General features: G+C 42.3%; 1 protein-coding gene across 1 annotated transcript in view; it reads left to right on the plus strand.

Moving 5' to 3' along the window:
• LOC309558187 (importin subunit alpha-5-like) overlaps positions 1-16265 on the plus strand; it is a 65474-nt gene extending 49209 nt beyond the window's left edge. The window contains exons 8-11 of the mRNA XM_082261199.1: positions 7063-7296; positions 8360-8542; positions 15593-15742; positions 16095-16265. Coding sequence (XP_082117325.1) covers positions 7063-7296; positions 8360-8542; positions 15593-15742; positions 16095-16190 — 663 coding nt within the window. The 3' untranslated portion in view covers positions 16191-16265. The remainder of the gene's footprint in view (positions 1-7062; positions 7297-8359; positions 8543-15592; positions 15743-16094) is intronic.
• Positions 16266-20903: the final 4638 nt, after the last annotated feature.

The following is a 20903-nucleotide window of genomic DNA, read 5'->3' on the forward strand; positions in this document are numbered from 1 at the left end:
AAAGTCCATCCGCGTGAGGTGGGGGACCTTCTTTTAAAACTCAGCGTGGGTCCTTTCGTGCCTTTGGGGCTCAGGATAAAGGAAAATCCTTCAAACCTTCCGGTGGTCACAAGAAGCCGTGGTCGGGTAAGCCAAAGGCCGGGCAGACCGGTTCGGCGGCCCAGTCCACCTCTTGAAGGGACGCCCTCACCTGTTTTAGGGGTGGGGGGGGGGGACATCTGCGTTGCTTTCAGGAACCCTGGTTGTCCAGAATTCAGGACAGGTGGGTTCACGAGCTGATTCGTTCAGGTTACAAAATCGAGTTTCGATCTCACCCCGCAGACAGGTTTTTTTCCCATCGAATCTTCATCTGACTTCCGATTATTTCAGATCTCATGGGGGCAGTGCAAGATCTGCTCACCCAAGGAGTCATTGTGTCGGTGCCTTCACGGGACACGGTTTCACTATTTTTATTCTAACCTGCTTACGGCGCCCAGAAAAGAGGGCAAAGTGCGTCCGATTTTGGACCTAAAGTCTCTGAACCGTTTTGTGCAGAAGTTCCGGATGGAATCCATCAAGTCGATGGTGGCGTTGAGTCCAGGGGACTTCCTGGCCTCCATCGACTTGAAGGATGCATATCTGCACATCCCTATCTACAAGGGTCATCAGAGATATCTCCGCTTTGCGGTGGCAGAGGAACATTACCGTTTGTGGCATTGCCCTTCTGTCTCGCTTCGACCCCCAGGGTATTCACCAAGGTTTTGGCTCCAGTGCGGGCTTTGCTGAGTTTAAGGGGGATTGCGGGCCTCGGTTATCTGGACTACCTCCTGTTCAGGTCGAGCTCGTGTGCAACTTTGACGAGCGATCTGTCCGTAACGGTTCAGACACTCCAGGAATTCGGGTGGACCATCAATTTTCAGAAGTCGACACTGACTCCATCGGCTCGCCTTCAGTACCACAGAATGCTCCTGGACTCCGATCAGGCACGGATTTTCCTTCCGGAGGACAAAGTCCAGACCCTGCGGCTGAGATTGGGTTCCTCAGGGACAACCATCTCTCCTTTTGCGGGTCTGTATGCGGTCCTGTTCAATTTCACACGTGAACTCTGCAAGCGGAGATCCTTGCCAGGTGGGACAGAACGCCTCAGTCTTTGGACAGGAGCATTTCTCTGAGCCACCTCGCAAGATCTGATCTTCTGTGGTGGCTCCGGTCACAAACTCTTGACGCAAGGCAAGTCCTTCCGGCCTCTGCTGTGGATGGTGCTCAATACGGATGCCAGCCTATCGGGCTGGGGTGGAGTTCTGGGCACGCTTTGTGCCCAGGGGAAGTGGTCGACGGAGGAGGCCTCCTTACCGATAAACGTCTTGGAGCCCTGCGCAACCAAACTCTGCCTGTTCTGTTGGTCAATTTTGGCTTCAGGGTTGCCGATTTGGGTGCAGACTGACAATGCCACCAAGGGGGCACCAAGAATGCCCAGGTGGCCACGGAAGTGGCCGAGATCCTAGCTTGGGACGAGACGCACGTTCCGGCGATTTCAGCCGTTACATTCCAGGTGTGGAGAACTGGCAGGCGGACTGAGTCGCTAGACCCTGGACCAGGGAGAATGGTCCCTACATCCGTGGTGGTTCATCTCCTGTGTGTACATCCGTGGTTTCGTCTCCTGTGTACCCGGTGGGGGTCTCCGGACGTGGACTTGTTTGTGTCCCGTCTCAATGACAAGGTGGGAAGGTTCGTGGCCAGAACCTGCGATCCTCTGACAGATGCATTGGTGGTGCCCTGGCACCGATATCGGCTGATTTATGCCTGCCCTCTGATTCAACTGTTATCCAGGTTCATCCGCAGGTTGGCGTCGGAACGGATGCACGTCATTCTGGTAGCTCCAGACTGGCCGCGTCTGTCTTGGTATGCGGACATCATGCAGATGGTTGTCGAGCTTCCTTGGAGGCTTCTGTAAGAGACGATCTGTCTCAAGGGCCGATCTTCCATCCTGCTGATCTTCCATCCTGCTTTAGTCTCTGGCTTTGACTGTGTGGCTGTTGAAAGCCAGGTCTTGAGAGATAGGGGTCTTCCAAATGCTGTCATTCCTACCTTATTGAAGGCTCAAAGCTACCTCTAGGAAAATGTATCATTGCACCTGGAAGGCGTATATTGACTGGTGCGAGTCGCAAGGGTTTCATCCCCGCTTCTTCTCTGTGGGGAGGGTTTTGGCTTTCCTGCAGAAAGGTGTGGATCAGCGTTTGGCACTGACCTCGATAAAGGGTCAGTTGTCGGCCTTAGCCATTCTATTCCAGCGTCCCTTGGCGACTAATTCTTTGACTCTCACCTTTATCTAAGGGGTGCGGCATCTGGCTCCCCCGAGGAAGGCTCCTTTCCCTCCCTGGGACCTAAATTTGGTGTTGTCCGTGTTACAATGTCCTCCCTTTGAGAACATCCAGACATTCCTCTGCCTGTGTTGTCCCAGAAAGTTGCTTTTCTGGTAGCTATCGCATCTGATCGCAGAGTGTCTGAATTGGCGGCTCTGTCTTGCCGTTCGCCTTTTTAGTGATTCATAGGGATAAAGTGGTTCTGCGACCCAATCAGTCTTTTCTCCAAGGGTGGTCTTGACTTTCCACCTCAATGAGGATACTGTGTTGCCTTCGCTTTGTGTCCTTGCATTCCTTGGATGTGGTCTGGGCGGTCAGGGTTTACCTATCTGCCATGGAGTCTGTTAGGAAGTCTGATTCCCTGTTTGTCCTTCCTGAGGGACCTCGGAAGGGTTCGACTGCGTCCGCGGCAGCCATTTCTAAAATGATCAGACAGACTATTGTTTCAGGCCTATTCAATCAAGGGTCAGGTTCCTCATGTCCCGGGAAAGACATTTCATTAGAGCTGTCAGTGCCTCTTGGGCTTGTCGCCATCAAGCTTCTGTGGCTCAGGTGTGCAAAGTGGCGACCTGGTCGTCTGTGCACACTTTCACAAAATTCTACAGCACTGATGTACTGACATCCTCGGATGCTTCCTTTGGCCGCAAGGTTTTGAGTGCAGCCGCTGTTTGGAGACGTGTGTTTTTTTTGTTTTTTTTCTCCCGGGGTTTTTTGTTGGGTTAGCTCCTGTTTTGAGCTTTGTTGCCCTGTGGGCTCAGGTTGTTTTCTGGCCCGGTTGTTTCGTTAACTTTTTGGTAGGTTGCGTCTTCCCACACCTGCACTGCTTTGGGACATTCCACTTGTGAAGGCTGACCGAACGTGCGGCAACTGTATAGGGAGAGGTATAAGCAGTAGAAAGAGAGAAGTGCTTATGCCGCTGTACAGAACACTGGTGAGACCTCACTTGGAGTATTGTGCGCAGTACTGGAGGCCATATCTCCAGAAGGATATAGATACTCTAGAGAGAGTTCAGAGAAGAGCTACTAAACTAGTACATGGATTGCAGGAAAAAACTTACCAGGAAAGGTTAAAGGACCTTAACATGTATAACTTGGAAGAAAGAGACAGAGGGGATATGATAGAAACTTTTAAATACATAAAGGGAATCAACTCGGTAAAGGAGGAGAGCATATTTAAAAGACGAAAAACTACCACAAGAGGACACAGTTTTAAATTAGAGGGGCAAAGGTTTAAAAGTAATATGAGTAAAGTATTACTTTACTGAGTAGTGGATGCATGGAATAACCTTCCTGCAGAAGTGGTAGCTGCAAATACAGTGAAGGAGTTTAAGCATGCATGGGATAGGCATAAGGCTATCCTTCATATAAGATAGGGCCAGGGACTATTCATAGGATTCAGATATATTGGGCAGACTAGATGGGCCAAATGGTTCTTATCTGCCGACACATTCTATGTTTCTAACTGTCAAGACGTAAGAGAAAATGTAATTTTTGTAAGAACTTACTGTAAAATTATTTTCAGAGTCCTCGGACAGTCGCCGCCCCCGCCCCTCTGGTTCTTGGATCTGGGGGTTATTGCCTTCCAGTACTGCTTGCTACAAACTGAGGAACAGTGATAACTGGATCAGGATAATGGCTGCGGGATGGCCCCCTAGAGGTGGGTCTGTCTAAGTATAGAAAGTTAACCTTTCAAACTGCCTAGCTTGCTCTGCAGAGGGCACAATTAGCCACTAGTGAAGGCTGACTGAATGGGCGGCGACTGTCAGGTCTCAAATAATTTTACGGTAAGTTCTTATAAAAAATGTTATTTTTTTTTCATCCTGTCACTATAAGCTACATAAGTGCTGGTCTGTTTTTTTAGTTTTGTTTTTCATTAGATTATAAAGGGCTGCAATAACAATCTGTGCTGTTCTCAGCAAATCCAAAAATGCTGCAGGGGAAACCTTTTTAGGCAACATTCAATGGTTGAATACAACTGAGCCTTCAATGGGTTTGAAACGTTCAGGGTCATAGTAATTTGAAAATGGTATTGTCATTTCCAATCTTCACTAAAATAAAAGCATGTATTCTCAAGCAACATTCTGGGGTATGGTGGGTTGGAGGTAGAGATTTTTTTTTTTTTTTTAATGGGGGCAGCAATATATCCTGATGCAGCTTCTGCTTTGTAGTGCTACTGTAAAATGATTGCTTTACTGCGGGTTCTCCCAACGTAAGTCTGAGATGGCCAAGTAATTTAAAATCTTAATCTATAGGCAGATATCTCCTTTAAAAACTAGTAATAGAGTAATTGCACCAAGCTACTCGGAGCTCTTGAATGCCTTACCTATGGATGAACAGGCTTTTAAAGATTACTCTGGTTTAAATTGCAAAAATAGTTTAATCGCTTTTGTGCTTGACTTTACTTTTCCTTTTATTTACTATGGTGTTTGTACCTTTGTTTTATGCTATATAGCTTTAGTATTGCGTGGTTCACTAGAACACTGCTCTGAATGCTAAAATTGTTTGTCTATTGAGGGACACAGGAGGTATAGAAATTCTGTCAGGTTATGCTGCCTACAAGATTAGGACCCTGGCAAACAAATGTTAGGCCAACCCCCATATAACCCCACCTTCAACCATCATGCTTCAGTATTTCGCAGTTGTCCTAGGTAGATGTTGTCTCTTCCTCAGCTCTACTGAGAAAGTATAACTATTTTTGCTAGTCTGGCTTTATTTCCCCCCCCCCCCCCCAAATGTGGCACAGCTTTTGGTGTGAACCAGTCTCGGCTGGTTTGCTGAAGCACTGGGAACTTCCCTAATGGTATTGATGGGCACCATTTTTTACATTTCTGCCACCATAATCTTTCTGCATGGGTAATGCTGAGAACTTTGAGGTGATCGCTAGGTGAGAGTGGTGTGCACTTCATGCTGTCACACTGTTCAGCTTGAAAGCACCTTCCTGCTTTGAGTATGAAAGGCTTTGGCTCTTGCTGGGCCTATTCAGCTACAGTTTAATGCATGTTTTCAAAAATTCAGAGGGCAGTCTCACTGCAACTGGTGACTTCAACCCATTATTTACAGATTGCAAGGAGTTCATCTCCAGAATGAGCTGATGCCTGTAATCTAGATCCTAGGAACCCTATTATAGGTTTGTCATTATTGTTCTATACCTTCATGGAGTAAAGCTTGTCCACCCCTCTGTGCAATTGCCTATGATATCCTCTTTTGATTGTTTGAACAATTATTGGAGCAGTCAGCTGATATAAGCTGTCCTTTTGACCCTACTGGGCTTCAATCTGTAAGGCCCCTATTACCTGATTCAGAGGGCGAACTATACACAAGTACATATTAACAAGCGTACCAGCAAATGGGTGGCTGGTGTTCTTGCCTTTTTTAGATAATTCACTGAGGCTCGTACCTTGGTCACAGTTTGAATGAATTGGGGGTGTGACTTTCCTCTTTTGGTGACTTTGATTTATGAAATGTCACTATTGGTTAAATCTCAATGCCAACTCAATCAAAAGGACAAACCCTGTGTAGTGGAGCTTTTGAAACAACCTTTCTCCTGCCTATCTTCACCCTTTTGGTATTTACTGTAGTTACTGTAGCAGTTTTATGTTAAGATGATCTGTCAAGCCTTTGTTGGATGCAATCTCTAGTGCTAGTAATCAGTCCTCTGTAAATAGGACTACCCAGCTTATATTTTAACAAATACACTCCTAGGAAACCTTCATTCCTTTTGATTTTTCTGGGATTGTTGCAAAAGCCTTCTTCCCCTTTCGTGTCCTCCCCCGATTTGGGGAGTTTAGTTTTTGGGCAAGGCACAAAGCTAAAATCTTGATGTGACACTACTAATTTGGGGATGGGTGTAATGTTGCCTCAATTTTGGGAAAGAATCCCCCCATCTGTCCTCTTGCCTACTCCTTGAGCCTGAGTCTGGTTCCCATGAACAGATTGATCCTAAATTGCTAGTTCATTTGTTCCTTTTGATCTGACTGACTTTGGACTTCATCAGGCGACTGCAAGATCTTCACTTTGGCTATCCCTTTAGGGTAAATAGAAGTCCTCTGATGCTGTACACTCTGAACGGTAAGGGTTCTACTTGTGAGTGCCTTTATTTTTTCTAAGCATTAGTCTATTTCCTGAAGATCCTATACTTCCCCCAGCGGGTTCCAGCAAGCAGGGCTTGGTTACCCTGCTGCAGATGAGATAGGGGAAAATATGGAGGTCTTTGTGGGACTTTAATGGAAGATGGGTTCTTAGTGACTCGGTCTTAGTCTTGAGGAATCTTCCTTGGATTGGTTCCTGTATTTCTTCAGGTGATTGTTTTAGTGCTAGTACCCTAAGCTCCTTGGCAGAGGATTCTCCTTTACAGGTGTAGGTTGGATGATTCTTAGAAACGTTTATAGGTCTGCAGTGTGGCTTTCACACCCCAGGAGCACAACTGGGTGTTGGAAGAACTCCTACTAATCCCTCTAATCTGGTAGTCTGGGTATTCTTGCAGAACAGTTTGGCTTCAGGCATATCTTTATCCCTGCCTACCCTTTTTGAGTGTGAGGTTCACTCTACCCTCTTCTTCAGGAAGATTCAGGGTTGTTACCCTTTAACTTTACAAACTTAAGGGGAGGAAAACCTTCTTTTTAATTTCTTCAATTTCTGTGTTCCTCAAGTGTCTGTACAGTGCTAATTTAAAAAAATGAGATGCAATTTTTTTTTTTCTCCTCCCCTGCCCCCTAATCAAGACACCAGCGCTCCGTACTATTGGAAACATAGTCACAGGAACAGACAAGCAGACCCAAGTAGCCATTGATGCAGGAGTCCTGTCCAGCCTGGCTAAGCTTCTTCGTCATCCTAAGCCTAGTGTCCAGAGGGAGGCAGCATGGGCTCTTAGTAATATTGCTGCAGGAACCGCTCCACAGATTCAGCAGCTGATAACTTGTGGCCTCCTTGCTCCACTGATCGAGGTTCTAAAAGAGGTAAATTTTTTTACTTTTCAGACAGAATATATACAATGTTTTAACAATGATTATTTTGTTAAATGTGTTCTATGTTGTAGGCAGTTATGCTTTCATTCTTGTTTGTTGTATAGTGAGTAATACCCTTTTCATATGCTACTGTTAAGTGAGCAGTATTTTTAAAATAGTCTAAAATGTTGACTAACAAAGCCCCAATGAACATGGATAAAAATAAATTGGATGAACCATTTTGGGAGACTCTGGGGGGGAGGGGGGGAGAAACTCTGATGCATACATATGCGGAGTAACTCCAGCCAGGGCCTGCCAATCGCTCACTGGAGCCGAGTGCTGAATTGACCACATTTAAATCACGGAGTCTTTTTTTGTTTTTGTGTTTTTTATTTATTTTTTTTTTTTTTTTTCTTGGACATTTTAAGGTTTTTAAACTAAACCATTTAGTCTGGTATTTTCAAGTTACTGCTGGTAAACATGGTCTGAGCATCTAAAGTTTGCCATACACTAGTAGATTTTGAATCCACGTTCGTATGAAAATTCGGTTGGTATATTGGAAGACTTGACAAATATTGCTTTAGAGTGAATATAATTTCAAGAGTGAAAACTGAACACTTGAAATTTGAGGGAAAACTATAAATCTTTCGCCGTAGAATTTTCCTATTAAAGTGGTCAAAACTCCAACCCCCCCCCCCTTAAGCTTCAGACCTTTGGTTACAAAATGGTTAAACAAGCAGGATTTCCAAAAGCATTACAAAGAAAAATGTCTAGAGTACAGGAGCCGATACTGTCTAAACAACTTTTTTTTTTTTTTTTTTTTTTTTTCTTATGATCAGCAAAGGTCAGTGATTTATTAAACCTTGTTCAACGCCAATTACTTTACCCAAAGAAGGCTGCAAGTACACAGAAAATCTGTGTAAAATGCCAGATACACGTGATTGGCATGCATCAATCCCTATAAGTGAATGTCTTTTGCCTTTTTTTATATTCCAGGCTTTAATATGTAGTGTTCAATTGTGTTTTCATAACTTTCTATATGTTGGTGCACAAACCTTTTTTATCTTCCACTTAGGGTGAATTTAAAGCTCAGAAAGAAGCTGCATGGGCAGTGACGAACTTCACAAGTGGAGGAACTGTAGAGCAAATAGTACAGCTAGTTCATTGTGGAGTGCTGGAACCACTGCTTAACCTCCTTACTGTCAAGGACAGTAAAACAATACTGGTTATCCTAGATGGCATTTCAAATATATTCATGGTAAGTGGTGTCTTTGAACAGTCATTTTGCTTTTTTAAAAAAAAAAAAATGGGTGACCAATATCCTAACCCGGAAAAGCACGCAAGTCGAATGGGCAGAAACTTAAGTGAATAGGGTAGCGTACAGCTGTATAATGGTGACCTAGCACCCATCTTGACTTAGACTTCAAATGTGGAAAGTCAGTAGAAACCGCTTTGAAACTTGATGGCAAAGCAAACGAGAGATGCATGAACCAGATATAGGAAAAAGTAGGTTAGGAAGACGAAGAAAGGAAAAAGAAAATAGAAAAGTTCCTATGATCTCCCCACAGAACTGGAATGAGACCCCCAGCTCAAAAGCCAAGTTACAGAAATGTGAGTCATACAGAACTCTCCATATTTCCCAGGTCTTGTACATTTCTAATCGGGGATTAAGAGAACCTGAGATGCTCCATCCTCACATTCCTGATCCATACAAGTGGATTGCCAAGGAGGGTGGTTCCATACATTTCCATTTAGGGGCAACCAAACCTCTTGCGGCAGCGAGTATATGCAATGTATGGCTTTGTAGCAAATTTGGAGAATGTAAAACCCAAACTGACTCCTCGATCCCTTTCACTCCAAAAATGTACAAACACCCGTTGCACAAATCTATGCAGATTTCTGTAACCGTGTAATGGCGTTTGGGCCCTTTCACACTCATACAATTTTCTTTTTTCTTTACCTTGCAAGAAAGGTTTTCCTTTTTAAATCGTAATGGACGCTTCCCAGGACTGCGCTATAGTTGCGGAGCTTTTTGAAAAGTCCTGCATGCTTCATCTTTGCCTTTTTTTTTTTTTTTTTTTTTTTTTAAACTGCGCCAAAAACACTGCTTCCTATTGAAATGAATAGAAATCATGGATTTGCGCTTATTGGTGTGTTTTTTGGGTCCAATCCATTTTTTTCACCAGGGCAGGCAACCCAAAAATGCACCCAAAAACACACAGGAAAAGCATATGAAACAGCAAAATTACGATACAAATGCGTATGCGTTTACCATGCTTTTGCTACAGAGCAGTGTGAAAGGGCCCTTAACAGTAAATGTAAGGGTTTCTAACCAGAGTTTTTTGCATTGCCAGCATCTATTAACAGAGGGATAGATGGTGTGTAAGAATTCTGGGGTTTGTTACCAGTGAGTATTTTTAAAAACTTTATACAATGTACACATGGAGCTTTTGGCAGCTTGGGACCATATGATTTGCCAGGCCTGCGAAGGTAGTTCCTCACCCACAATCCTTTCCCTCTTTTCTTATAGGGGTATTTTAATTGCAGTGTCTGAGGGAAGAGCTATCAGAATTTTGTAGATGGAGAAAACCTAAGCCTTTGCGAGGGGCATGCTAGATATTCTTGTTCAAATAGGGTTAGTTTATGGATTTGTAGTGAGTTGGGCTTGTAAGTAGTTATGGAATGCATGTTTAGGTAGATCATGCTTAGTTTGGAGGTCCTGGATGTCCTACATCCACTGTGTCCCGGCAGTATATTGTAAAGAAGTCGTAAGAGAAGCACTTGTGGCGATGGTTTATTGCTGCTCATCTTTGCGCCATAGTGTGTGGGAGAGTTAGTGGTAAAGCAAGTGTCTATTGAAACTTCACGGCTCCACAATATAGAATTGGGAAAACTGGGTGGCAGCCACAATTTTTCTATCTCGGTTCAAACTATTGTAGTGTGGTCCAAGAAGCCAAGGTTGCCAGAAATTGCTCAAGATTCAGAGAAAACTGTCTACTTTAGTTTCAAACATATTTGAAAATCCTGGAAGTCCAGTTCCAAGTTAAGTAGTTCAATTTTATAAGTGGTGACAAGGCATGGAAATTTGTAATGTATAATACAAGTGAAGACGTTTTGGCAAAGGCTAATGTCATACTCTATGCGACCAAAACAAGATAGATTTCCACTTGGAATGAGTGCTCCAATATTGCAATCTGAAGGAACAAAGTTTTTGGTATTTTAAGAGTAGCAAAAGCAAACAAGTTTCACCTCCAAATATTTAAGGCCAGAGCTTTTCCAATTGAGTGAGATTTTTTAGTTTGTGTGGATAAATCAGAGCTTCATGTAACTGGGTTATTGTCAATAGGATGTCTGCAAAGATGTCTTAAATTCTGTTCCTAACTGGTATCGCATGGATGTTGGATCGCTTTGCTGCCAAAGGTGCTCTATACGTGAGGCAAAGTAGGGGAGCAGCCTTGCCTGTTGTTTTGAGATGGCAAAGGGCTGAGAGGTAGCAGCAAATGCTGTCCTAATCCAGTTTAGGGGAGGAGTAAGAGTTAGGAATGGAATGTAAAGGGCCATTAATACCAAGGGCCAATAATATCTACATAAGGGTTGCAAACTACAAAAAGGGCCAGCTAAGCCTATCAAAGGCTTTTCCTCTAGACTCAGCAAGAGGGTTGTTTTTCTTGATTCCCCCCCCCCCCCCCTTGTATGCCAAATCAAGAGCAAAAGCTTTTCTGGTATTGTACCCTGCTCGTCTAAGAGGAATAAAGCTGACTTTATGATTTTAATAATGCTAAAATGTTTAGCTGAAGTGCTATCGGCTTAGTAAAAATCCAGGTTTGGAAGGGCAACGCTGGCAGGCTGGATCACGTATATGTATATCATCCAGCCTGTTCCAGTTTTTGGCACAGTGCCTGATCTGTTTTGTGATTCGCTACAGCATGATTTTGTTGTGCTCCAGCCAATGATTTTGGCCCTGATGATCATGCTGATCGGCTGTAAATCGCAGCGTGTGTGTGTGGGGGGGGGGGGTTATCCTTATAAAATCAACACCAATCTCCACACTCCAGAGGCTAACATTCAGCTGCTAAAGTAGACTCCTTGAATCCTGAGAGATGACAAACCCTCCCTGAGTAGGGTTTCATCACAATGGCACACCAGTCATGGGTAGCTAGTATTACAGGTCTTGCTACTATGAAGTCTAGAGGATTGACTGCTGTAAATGCATGAAGGCTGCTCTAACAATCTACTTCCTTACTGTTTGCTTCAATAGACCCATCATTCAAATGTTTTGTTTCCCCTTCTGTTACTGAATACATTAATTTGCTGTATACTCCTGTGAGCTGTGGTGGAAGCCCCCCTTTTATTTATTTATTGGGGTCCACTGGTTTAAAGGACCCTAAATCCCTAACTGCGATCAAGTTTTAAAATTTTAATTTGTGAGTTTAACAATACTACCTATACAGTGAGCAAACTATAAACTCCTAATGTTCATCCTTTGAAATTTATACATAAACTCCTGGTGGAAGCCCAGAGGATGCAAAGGGGCATATTCTACGCTGGAGATTTTAAGGCCATCATGAATCCGTCTGGATTCCTCATTGTGTAATTTAGCGTTTGGGCATTCAATCCTTCAATTTGTTTCGATCCCTGGCTATGCTTATTCGATCCCTGGCTATGCTTATGACATGACTGAGACCTACAATTGAAAGACTAACTTTTTCTCAAAGTGCATGTAATACATCCTCCTGTATCAACTATTTTATTACTGATAAATGGTTGCTGAAAGCTCATATTCCTAATATCTTGTGGTTAGCCCATGCTCCTAATATTTAACAGAGATGACTATGCAAAACTTCTAATACTTCTCTGTAGCAGAGTATTGACTACAATTTGTCTAATCCTCATCACCCTGAAGTCTTAGAGAAACAAACTTTTTTTTTTTTTTTTTTTTTTCCTTTCTAATGCAAAGGATTTGGAAAAGGTGACTTGGCGGTGTGCCCTTAGGCATATAGTAGAGATTCTTGTGCAACTCTCTTGCGAGAAACTGAGGATGCAGCAAATCTCCTCCACTAGAAATAGCGAAGTTGGTCTACTCCTAAACTATCACCTCTTGACTTTGTCACAGCTCAACTTGGATCCTGTATGGTAGTGCTGAGAGCAACATGCAGGCACCTTGAGCACTAGATTAATGATAAATCTGATTAAGTTTCTGGAGGTCAGTCAAATGCCTTCACTGCTTCTAGGCTTGGGTGTGGAGAAGGCCTTTAACAGGGTCCATTGAGGACACTTATCATGAATTCTACTAAGACTTGATCTGGGTTTTTTCACACAATACATAAATTACCTTCTGCATATGTTGTAAACATCAGGTATGTTATCACTAGCTTTTTTCCGAATGGCACATGCCAGGGGTTGCCCTCTGTCCCCTTTAATGTTTTTTCTTTTGGATATATAACCCTTGGCAGTAACTAAAAGGTCTAACCCATTATGGGTAAATTTGCAGGGGGCTATGAACATAAGAGGATTAATTGCGGGGGCTATGAACATAAAATAGGATTAATTGCAGACTACTCTTCTTCTTTTTTTTCTTTTTTTTTTTTTTTTTTTAGTACCTAACCCAGCTTCCTATATACGCAATGTATAAAACACCATTAGGCAGTTTAGTAGAGATTTGGATTACAAGGTAATGTTCATACATCCAATGTATTGCCTAGAGTTATCAGAATCCTCTATAAAGACATGGAATCATAACTTTTGCTATAATTGGAATGCGCCCTCTATTACATATTTAGGGGTTTAACTTCCCAAGCTTTTACATTTATATTTGGTTAACTATCTCAAACTACTAAAGTGGCTCAAGATCTGACATATGCCAGTTCAAACTATCATGGGTAGGCAGAATAGCCACATTGGGAGAGAAAACTCTTGAGACTCTGTACTAGTTTAGGACTCTTGTAAATGATTCCTCAAATTATTTTCTCAGCTAGACACTGAGAATTTTTGTCTGGAGGGAAACAGACACCATATGGGCTCTAAACCCTCTAGTAGAGCTCTTTCAGAGGATAGGATGGTCCTTCAACCAATACCAGTTCCTCCCCAAGGTCCTCTTGATATACGAGCTTAGTCAGGAATGGGTTCTCCCAACTTCAAAACTACATGAGCTGGATGTGGCTGTATGTATGATTATTCCAATGAGCAGGGTCCTCTGATTCCTACTGTATTAAAGTGTATTGTATTTGTACTGTCTACCCTCAAGTTGTAAAGCGCTGCGTAAACTGTCGGCGCTATATAAATACTATAATTGTATGTATGTTGCAGCCCTTTCGCAAAGATCATCTTTCTAATCCCTAAGGGAGCTAGAAGGGGACTGGCAGCTTCCAAGAGAACTTAGCAAATTGGATCGAACGCGTAATATAAAGAGCATATTGGACTCCCGGTTCCTGAATGCAATCAATGCGCACTCGCCATGGGGAATGGCCTCTTGGGTGGCTTTGGTACGGGTCTCTCCAGAAACGATAAGTCGGGCTGCAAGTTTGTCTTTTACCACCTTTTGACACTGTAGCCTGGATCCAGCTGCACTTCCTGTGACTTTATCATCGCTCTCTCTAGCGCTCGCTCTCGCTCAGGCTTGCTCTCTAGCTCTCTAGCTCTCTCTCTACCATCTCTCTCAAATAAGGAATTAAACAGGAACATTTCATGAGTCAGGATGCTTTTAACCACTTCCGCTTAGGTGGACATTGTATGACGTCCTGGGCTTTAAGTGTGGATATCTGAATGACGCCTGTAGCTAATGATATTCAGATTATCTTTTTTTTTTTTTTTTTTTTTTTTTTCAGCCGTTCAATCATAGCACTTGATCGTTCTTACAGGGGGTGGGAGGGGACATCCCTTTGAACACTTTTATTCCTGTTTACAAAGAATGCAAAGGGAAAGTGTAAAAATATAAACAAGAAAAAATTTGTGTCCCCCATCCCCGCATGCTCGCACGCGGAAGCCAACGTATGTTTTCGTCGCGGTCACATATGCAACTGTGTTCAATCCATACATGAGGTATCGCCACAAATTTTAGAGCAAAATTCCAACCCAAGACCTCCACTAACTCTAAACTGGTAACTTGTAAAAAATCTCTATAGGCGACGCTTTAAAATTTTTAAGTACTGAAGTTTGGCGTCATTCCACGAGTGTGCGCAAATTTTAAATTTAAAGTGTGACATGTTTGGTATCTATTTACTTAGCGTAACCTAATCTTAAACATTATAGAAAAAAATTAGGTTAACTTTAGGGGTTCCCCCCCCCCCCCAAAAAAAAAGCGTTTGTCACACAGCATTTGTGGAGAGTTTTCAAACAGTTGCAATGACCGCCATTTTACGTGTGTTTTTTTTTTTTTTTTAGACTTGGCATTTTATGCTATATTTAACTTGAAATTCTAAATCTGAACTTTAGGAAGATCTGACCCCAATTATTGCAGCTTGGCAATAAACTGCTTGCATTTACTCAAGTACATTTCAAGAGTGTATTGTGTACCTTATTTGACTTCCTATAGTCCTCTTGCAGTTCGTATATCAAAAACCTCAGTGATGGAGAAGCACCACAAGAAGCCAGTCATGTGTTGCAGTGCAAGTAAGCTGTATAAACATCAGGACTGGATGGACATACAAAGGAAAAATCCCAGATACGATGGATTGGGGGTTTGACCTCTTTCAGTATTAATGGTTTTTATGCACGTTTGGGAAAATGTTAAATCGAGAGTCATTCTTTAGTCTGTCTCCTAAGCAAGGACTTATTGTAAATTCAAATCTTAAACCTGATTAAATTAGAACATATTAGGCCCCTCTAAATCCCATTTCTAAAGCTGGACATTGATTATGCTCAAATTAAAGTTCAGCTTGGGACTGGCTGAATTTCAATCCATGTGTGGCAACTGCATTTGGACAGAGGTTGACTCATGTTCAACCGATGCATCTAGTAAAAGCAGCTTGATCGGCTGCATCAGGGCTGATCTATGGTATTCGGAGTGGAGAATACAATGGCGCAGTGGTGAGGATTCTTCCAACCACCTCAAATGTGTGGATAGATAATTGAGTTTAATTCAGCCCACTTGCTGAGCAAAAATGGAATCCTGCAAGGTCAGCTTTACTGTCCCTATAGATGAGTGCCAATGTGGGGGGGGGGGGGGGGGCTGGTTTGAAACTTTTTGGTGGGGTTTTTTTTTTTTTTTATATACTTTCCTCTTTTACTGTGTTTACCATGTTCCAAGAAATGCTATCATATGGGTGTGACTTGACAATTCGTATTTTTTTTTTTTTTTTTCTGTTCATAGGCTGCCGAAAAACTGGGTGAGCTGGAAAAGCTATGTCTAGTTGTGGAAGAATTGGGAGGCCTAGAGAAAATAGAGGCTCTGCAGACGCATGACAATCATATGGTCTACCATGCAGCCTTGGCTCTTATAGAAAAATACTTCTCTGGCGAGGTATTATGTCCTGTTTGAAATCTTTCCAATCTGATTGTCACCGTTAACATGTATAGCTAGTTCAAAAGGCACACTGTCAGTACACCAGACAATTCAGTGTGCTCTTGAGAAAGTAAGAAATACCACAAAGCTTAACAGCTGGGCAGAGTACGCTTGGCAAAATACTACAAATTATCCAGCAGAAGAGCAGGTTTCTGCGCCACATTTTTAATTTTCTGCCCACCCACCCCTTCCTAGAAGCAGTTATCCATAATCAATGTCAGCTTATTTATTTATGGCAGGAAATGGATATGTTTCAATGAAAATGTATACGTTTTTCTCACCAGTTTGTATATTGGTCTTTTGTTTTTAGGATGCGGATGACATTGCTGTCCTGGAACCAGAAGCCACTAAAGAAAATTATGCATTTCAGGCACCAAATGTATCAAAGGAGGCTTTCAATTTCTAATGCAGGAGAATCTCGGAAAAGGTCAAAGGCTGGGAATTGTAAATGTAAAAAGTAAAAATCAGAATAAAAGCAATATTTGTAGTTTTGTCTATGTTCATTTCTTTTTGTTTTTTACTATGTCAGATTGTGGACTTTGCCAAATTAAGTGGTCTTGCATTGCAAGACCACTTGCTGTTATCTCATATATATTCTTATAGCCAAATTTACCACCCTAACTCCTCCCACAGTTTTTACACTACATAGACAGTAATATATTGAAACGTGTGGATTGTTCCCGATTGGTGTGCTATTACTTTGTGGAACGTTTCACAGAATGGTTCACGAAATTGGCGTTTTTGTGGCAAAATTGGTCCCATAGGAATGAATGGCGGAATGTTCAAAACTAGAGTGGGAACTAAAAAATATGGACATGATTTCTAAACTGCTGCCACTCCCTCATTTTCAAGCCCACCTACACAAATCTTGTATCAAAACGTTCAGCTATCCATGCTGCCACTAAAAATGTCCACGGCTGAGATCGGTATCTCTCACACACTTGCCGTAAGTCAGTGGTCCTCAACCCTGGTCCTCAGGGCCCACTAACAGGCCAGGTTTGCAAGATAACTGAAATACATCCCAGGTGATATAATTTGCTGCTCAGGGATTGCAGTATTCTAGTCTGCATCTCCCCAAGGTAATACTTAAAATCTGGCCTGTTAGTGGGCCCTGAGGACCGGAGTTGAGGACCACTGCTGTAAGTGACACCCGGGTTATACCGCTCCGTCCGGCATACGATCTCGGAGGTCATGTGTGTGGTCACACCCGGCTTGACCACGTGACCTCCGAAATTGTATGCCGAATGGAGCGGTATCACCCAGGTTTCACTTACGGCAAGTGGGTGAGACGGATTGGTATCGGGTATGTGGGAGATGGAGTGGGTGAGAGACAGAGCAGTATTGAGTGGATGCCGAATGGAGCGGTATCACTTCGGCAAGTGGGTGAGAGATGCTGAACTGCCAGCAGATCTAATGTGGAATTGCTTATCTCTAATTTTGTACATATGAGTGCCATATTAAATAACATTTGTAAATGGAATTATGCTGTGACATTATTTTTGCCCTTACATGAGCATCACCACCTAATGGTTGGAGGAGAAGACTAGTCTTGGACCCTGACATAGGATGTACTAAATATCGGCCGATGGCCAAAATATCAGTATCGGCAACGAAAAACTGATATCGGTCGATCCCTTATATTGTATATTACTGACTTCTCTAAGTGTTCATTGTATCAAGAGTTGCAAGTAGTTAAGCAGTCTGACTATTCTAGTGAAGTTCGTCAGCAAGGTAGATTCAAACAAAGTGTAAGTCTGTATGTTCAGTGTAAGCAAAACCATTTGTAATGGAAAAAATTAATTTTCTAAAAATGTGTGTGGTTTAAATATCTGACTTGTGGAACAGCAATCAAAGACTTGTACGACCTGAAAGTCGTGCGACTTTGACGAGCCTTGAAGCAATAGTTATGCAACTTGAGGTCCATAGTCCTCAAGATGACACCAGTTGGGCATAAGTAGTGCAGGAACTAACTTTTAAGTCGCTACCACTTGAAGTCGCATAGATATGACAAGCCATACCCCATAATTTCCAATGAGTACTATTTGTGTCTTACAATTGTGTGACTTGGGAACTGCAAAGGGGCATTATGGGTACTGGGGCTTTTGTTTTAGTAACTACTAGCAACACCTCAGCCACAATGAAAACTATGCTTTTTCTGTCACAGTGCACTAAGCAAAATGATTCTTTAACCACTGGGAAGTCCTTTTATCTAAATTAAGTTCTAGTGCAGTCAGCACAGTATCATCCCGTAGTAGTAGTATTGGCTACATACAGTATGCAGTGCTGTTAGGCAGGCCATACACTGAATGTTTTTTTTCTTGCACCCATAGGTTGCAGGAAAGAATTTCCCCATCCCCAGAAAGTTGCCCCATCAACGCACAGTGCTAATGAATCCCTCCAGCTGAGAAATTGTCTGCTCCCGGCGGGGGAAGCTGCCCCCGCTGGACGCAGACAGTGATTATCGCTAGTGGCTATAGCAGTAGGTAAGAGAATCTGGCAGACGGGTTGTGCCCAAGTTGAGCAGTCAATTTGGTACATTCAGCATGTCATTAATGGTTTGAATGTTGGCTGGTTCCTGCTTAACTGTCTGAGATTGGCTGTTATGTTGCCCACACACTTCCCATGTCTCATCTGCTGCTGGACCAAAATAGTTGCAGAGTACATTTCTGCAATTCAGAGGAAGTCTTATATCTTTATAAATAAATCAAAGGCTTCCTCTGGCTGAGGTGGAGAGCTAGGTGGACAAATGTATAGCTTTAAAATAAATACATAAAAATTTCTCTGGCTGTTAAGCACTCAGCCCAACTCAAGGTTGTGCTGGCAGTGGATGGGTAAGTCACCGTTGATGCTGTCCAAACCTAGTGCTACTTGCTGTGTTACCATAGTATGATACAGCACTGACCACAGCAGCCAAAACAAACCATTTCCATAGTCAAATTATTCTAGCTTAGCCCAGTCAAATTATTCTAGCTTAGCCCATACAAACTATTTTTAGAGTAAAAGGAAACATGGACTTGGGTTTTAAGGCTGCCATAATTTTGCAAAATTTTCCCTTGCATTGACCGAGATCGAAGCGGTCACAGATCCTGTTGACGGTTCTATACAAAAAACAGACAAGCGCCTCTAGGTGTAATGATTTATTGCAGAGAGATAATAGCAATAACAATTGCCAACTCACGAGCTAGTAGAGTAAAGGCTCATCTGTATGGTAAAACGTTCTTCACAGGTGATGAGTCCAGGACGCCAATCCAAGTATGCACAGCCCGTGCTCAGGACAGGAAGATGTTGTCACCGGGTTCCTTGTTCCGGGTATCTGTGTTGGGCTGCAGCGTGGAGCGCAGAGGAAGCATGCAACGCCACCTGGGGGGCTAAGACCAGTATGTGGAAATACTCCTAATACTTAATATCTAAAAATCTAATAAAAATGTAGCAAGAATATCTAAAAATCTAATAAAAATGTAGCAAGAATTTTAAACTGTTGCTACATATTCTCTTAAACCATTGCTAAAAATAGAAGTATTAGTCTACAATATACATTTGAATGAGAATACACAGTATATTGAATTACTGAACCAACTGTAACTTTAATATTTTTGCTCTTCCCTGCCCCTGAATAATTTCCACCCAGTATATTTTATAGGGGGCTCCTTTTCATCCCTGTTACACTTGACAAAGGAGCTTGCATGCTCAGTACAAGCTTTGTTCATGCTTGGATACCTGGCACAACAAGGAACCCCTCGGCAACATCTTCCTTTCCTGACCACGGTCTCTGCGTACTTGGATTGGAGTGCTGGACTCTTCACCTGTGTGAGAATGTTTTACTTTGCAGAGTACATTGTGAGTTGGCAATTGTCATTGCTGTAATCCCCATGCAATAAATTATTACTCGAGGTGCTTTTCTGTTTTTGTATATTTTTCCAGAGTTGGCCTTTACTCTTTAGAAGAGCTTCCTTTAGCCCTTTTTGCCCTAAGTGTTCCTGGCTTTTACTCGTCACTACAAACCCCCCCCCCATATACATTAACAGAGATATATATATATATATATATATATATATATATATATAATCACACACAGACTGGTCTTCTATTAGGATAAAAGTATGTAATGCTCAGGTATCCGAGTGCTTCCACCAATATTTTATTTGCCTCAAAGTTGGCTGACCATTATCCCTCGGCTACTATGACCAAAGAATTGGAAAGTCAAACCGTGGCTGCATACTATTGGATGCAGTCACTGTTTATTTTATTATGACACAACAGCAGTGTCTATCGGAATACCCAGCCGGTAGAGCAAATTCCTCCAACACTTTGTGGTTGAAGAAATCCTGTATGTAGTCACTTTTAGGCTAGCCAAATTAGGGGGTTATGGTTCTCAACTTAAGTTAGAGCAACAACCTACAAATGGGTATACAAAAAACACTTTGCTTTAATTAGTTATCTGATTGCTCTGCAAATCTTTTAAAAAGGGGTTCCAGGCACATTCACATTCTGGCTGAGACTTGTTTTATTTCTTTTATTATATTATGTATTGTATCACCATTGGCAACTAGTAGTGGGGTATTGACCAAACCAAAGACCACAAAATTATTCAATCATTCAAGAACCACAATTGGTAAAAAATAGTCAACACCAGAAATGACTGACAGGTTTTTAATTTTGGGTATCCATATTACTGCCCAATGTTTAAAGCAAAACTACTCTACTCAACTCCCGCAATGGTATAAAGCTGCTTTTGTAGGCACAAATATTCATCCAGCCATCTCTGGGTTTGGGATGCTAAAACTCTTGTGAATGTGTGGGTGTACATTCATCCTGGTAGATGCTAAAATTGTACAGAGTTGTGCATGTGCATTGTCAAGAGGGTAACAGGCGGGTCAGATTCCTTTATTACAGAAGAGATCTAGTATGTCTATTCTGCAATAGAAAATATGACTTGTCATCCACTCAACAGATTACTAGAAAGGGGAGGGACAAATAAGTTAAAGTGTAATTTAAATTAGTCTTACCATATATTTCAGCTGATGGATAATATTCCTCTGCCTCATGAATTCAACATACAAAATGTCAGTGTCTAATTGCATATTTGTGATAAGTAATTCTTTCTTTTACTTTCTGGATA

Source organism: Pelophylax lessonae (genome assembly GCF_965119305.1).
Source record: "Pelophylax lessonae genome assembly, chromosome: 6".
NCBI classification, from domain to species: Eukaryota; Metazoa; Chordata; class Amphibia; order Anura; family Ranidae; genus Pelophylax; species Pelophylax lessonae.